This window comes from Prunus dulcis, chromosome 4 (genome assembly GCF_902201215.1).
Source record: "Prunus dulcis chromosome 4, ALMONDv2, whole genome shotgun sequence".
Lineage (NCBI taxonomy): Eukaryota > Viridiplantae > Streptophyta > Magnoliopsida > Rosales > Rosaceae > Prunus > Prunus dulcis.
Genome location: NC_047653.1, coordinates 8,968,412 through 8,971,185, shown reverse-complemented (window position 1 = coordinate 8,971,185; position 2,774 = coordinate 8,968,412). Strand labels below are relative to the sequence as shown.

Here is a 2,774-nt window from a genome sequence, read left to right as displayed (position 1 = left end):
CCCAGCACCTCCCTTCCAGCCCACCTTGGGCGCCAGGCCTGGGGCCTCCCTTCCAGCCCATATCGGGCCTGCCTCCAACCTTACTGACCAGGCCCTAACGTTCCAACCCTCTTCCAATCTTGCTTCCACACAAAAAAATAAATAAAAATAAAATAAAATAAAATAAAATAAAAAATAAAAAAAATAAAAAAAGAAGAAGAAGAATGGGTTCAAGCTTACCAACAAGCAACTCTCACCACTTTGGTTGCTGAGATTCGGATGATGCAAACTTCAAAGTCGTAGACCTTCTCGCCAACAAGAGGAGTTTTTCTGCTGTTCTATTTGGTTGATCTCAATATTCATGAACATAGAGTTATTTAAAGAAACCAAAGACCATCAAAGCTCCTAGTGATGCTAGGGTTTCTCATTCCTAGTTTAGGAAAGTATCTTGCTTTCCAAGATCTTACCAATATTGGATATTATTAAGCTTAATAATATCAACCAAAAAAAAGAGCTCCTAGTGATGCTAGGGTTTCTCATTCCTAGTTTAGGAAAGTATCTTGCTTCCCAAGATCTTACCAATATTGGATATTATTAAGCTTAATAATATCACCCCCCCCCAAAAAAAAAAAAAAAAAGGGGGAACACTTCAAGCTGCACCTCCTACACGTCAAAAGGCCCATGTCTACAATGCATCATGAAGTGGGGGCAATTTGTAGACAAAGAAATTTTGGTGTAATAAATTCCATTGACAAGAAAATAATTAGGGTTCGGTGGATTAAATCGTGGGCCCCGTAATTCACCCATGTGGCGTGTGACTCATCAAAATTGGATTAGTTGTCAAAAATGACAAATGGCGACATCCGACGGAGTGCATCAAACGGTTCAAGATGAAGACAAAATTAAAGGAAAGAATCTTCTGTGATTGACTTTGATTTAAATCAAATATTAATCAGGTTAATCAATTGAAGATAATCTGTTTAAATTGCCAGATTATGGGAATTGATTTAAATCAAATCAAATCCCACAAATCAAGGAAAGTTATTTAGGTCAAGCATCCGACAAAAGCCTATAAATAGGAGGCCTCAAGACGAAAGAGGGGGTCAGAAGTCAGAGAGAAAAAACCTAGCACTCAGAAGAAACAGAAAACTCTCTGCATTCTTCACCCTACTTTGGAAGAGCCACCAAGCACAACAAATACGTGCCGGTTCCTTCACCATAAAAAAATCCCAAACACCAAACAAGCTTCGTGCTACCCGTTTGATCAAGATCAAGTCTCTACGACCCTTGTATCAAACACAAATTTTCTTTAAACACTTTGAAGATCGAATCAGAGGATTCAATACAGAGATTGTAACCCTAAATTTCATAAATACAATATTATTTTGTACACGTGTTCTTGTCTCATTTGTCGCAAGAAATTCGTGTTTACAATTACAACCAATATTTATACACAAACTATAAGATATCTTCCTAGTGGTTACAATGAAACGGAAAACCCATTATATTCTAATAAAGGCTAATAACAACATAACAGCTAAAACACTAATGTTTTGTCATTGAAGACCCTTAACTATGGTAACTCATGTAACCCCTAACAAGAAGAAACAAGTTTTAAGATGGCTTGGAAGATCCTCGTAACTTGGCTGCAAAATCTGGCTGATAATCGGAAGATTGGGTACGAGGCTGTCATGTAACTTCTTCCACTCAAGTGGAGTTGATTGTTTCGTTGCTAGCAAAGTACCAACAGCTGAAATTGCAAAGGGTAAACCTTCACACCTCTTGAGGATTTTATCTGCCCACTCCTTAAGCTCGGGCGGACACTTTCCTTCTCTATCATCAGGAAAAGCCTTCTTGTAGAATAGACTCCGAGCATCTTCCTTTGATAACAAATTGCTCAAATCATGGATGTGCGCAGGAGGTTTTGCTCTCGGGGAAGCTACATCAGATTTACGAGAAGTTATGATTACTTTACTCCCAGGCAAACCATTTGGAATAGCATTTACAATGCCTACCAAATCTTGTTTGCTCCAAACATTATCTAAAACGAGCACAAACCTCTTTTGTTCAAGAAGTAGTCCCAATTGCTCTTCTGGATCTTCATGATGATCTGGTCCCTCCCTTTTGACTTTCGGGTCAAATTTGCTTAACATGTTAAGCAAGAGCTCACGACGTTTGCTGTCACACAAGTCGCGCGGCACATCAATCCAAGCATGGCAATTGAAAAACCCTTGGACCCTTTTGTTTTTGAAAACATTCTTCAACAGAGTGGTATTGCCAGAGCCGCCAGGACCTACAAGCGAAATGATGGTTAAAAGCCTTGAGTTATCTCCTTCCACCAACTGTTTGATGAGTTTCTGTTTAGGCTTCTCAAACCCCTCCATTTCTTCTTCTTCAAGAAAGCGATGAGGTAAACGGTTATCTCCCCTTCTGGCGGTGCTGGAACTTGGTTGGCCTTCTTGGTCACGTCTCAAAACTTGGTGAATTTTATCAAGAGCTGAAAAAAAAATTAAGCTTGTTGTCGATGATGTTTTTGATTGCGGAGGAGAACTCACGGCCTGCTTTCTGTACTGAGGGGTCATGATCATGAACAAAGTCGTGAAACTTCTCAGATAATCTATTGCTATGGAATTGATGAGGAACCTTAAGCATGAACGTGTCAAGAACATCCTCAATTTCATAAGCTATGTTTTGGATCTCTTTTACACAAGTTTGAAGCACTTCAAGGTCTGATGATGATGATGATGCTGAGTAATCCCTTAGATATGCTCGCATCCTCTCTAAACATTTCTTGG

At 39.4% G+C, this 2,774-nt stretch overlaps 1 protein-coding gene across 1 annotated transcript in view; it reads right to left on the bottom strand.

Moving 5' to 3' along the window:
* Window positions 1-1,562: 1,562 nt before the first annotated feature.
* The window catches only part of LOC117625276 (disease resistance protein RPM1-like), a 5,385-nt gene continuing 4,173 nt past the window's right edge, over window positions 1,563-2,774 (bottom strand). The window contains exon 2 of the mRNA XM_034356864.1: window positions 1,563-2,476. Within this exon, the coding sequence (XP_034212755.1) occupies window positions 1,563-2,476 (914 nt within the window). The remainder of the gene's footprint in view (window positions 2,477-2,774) is intronic.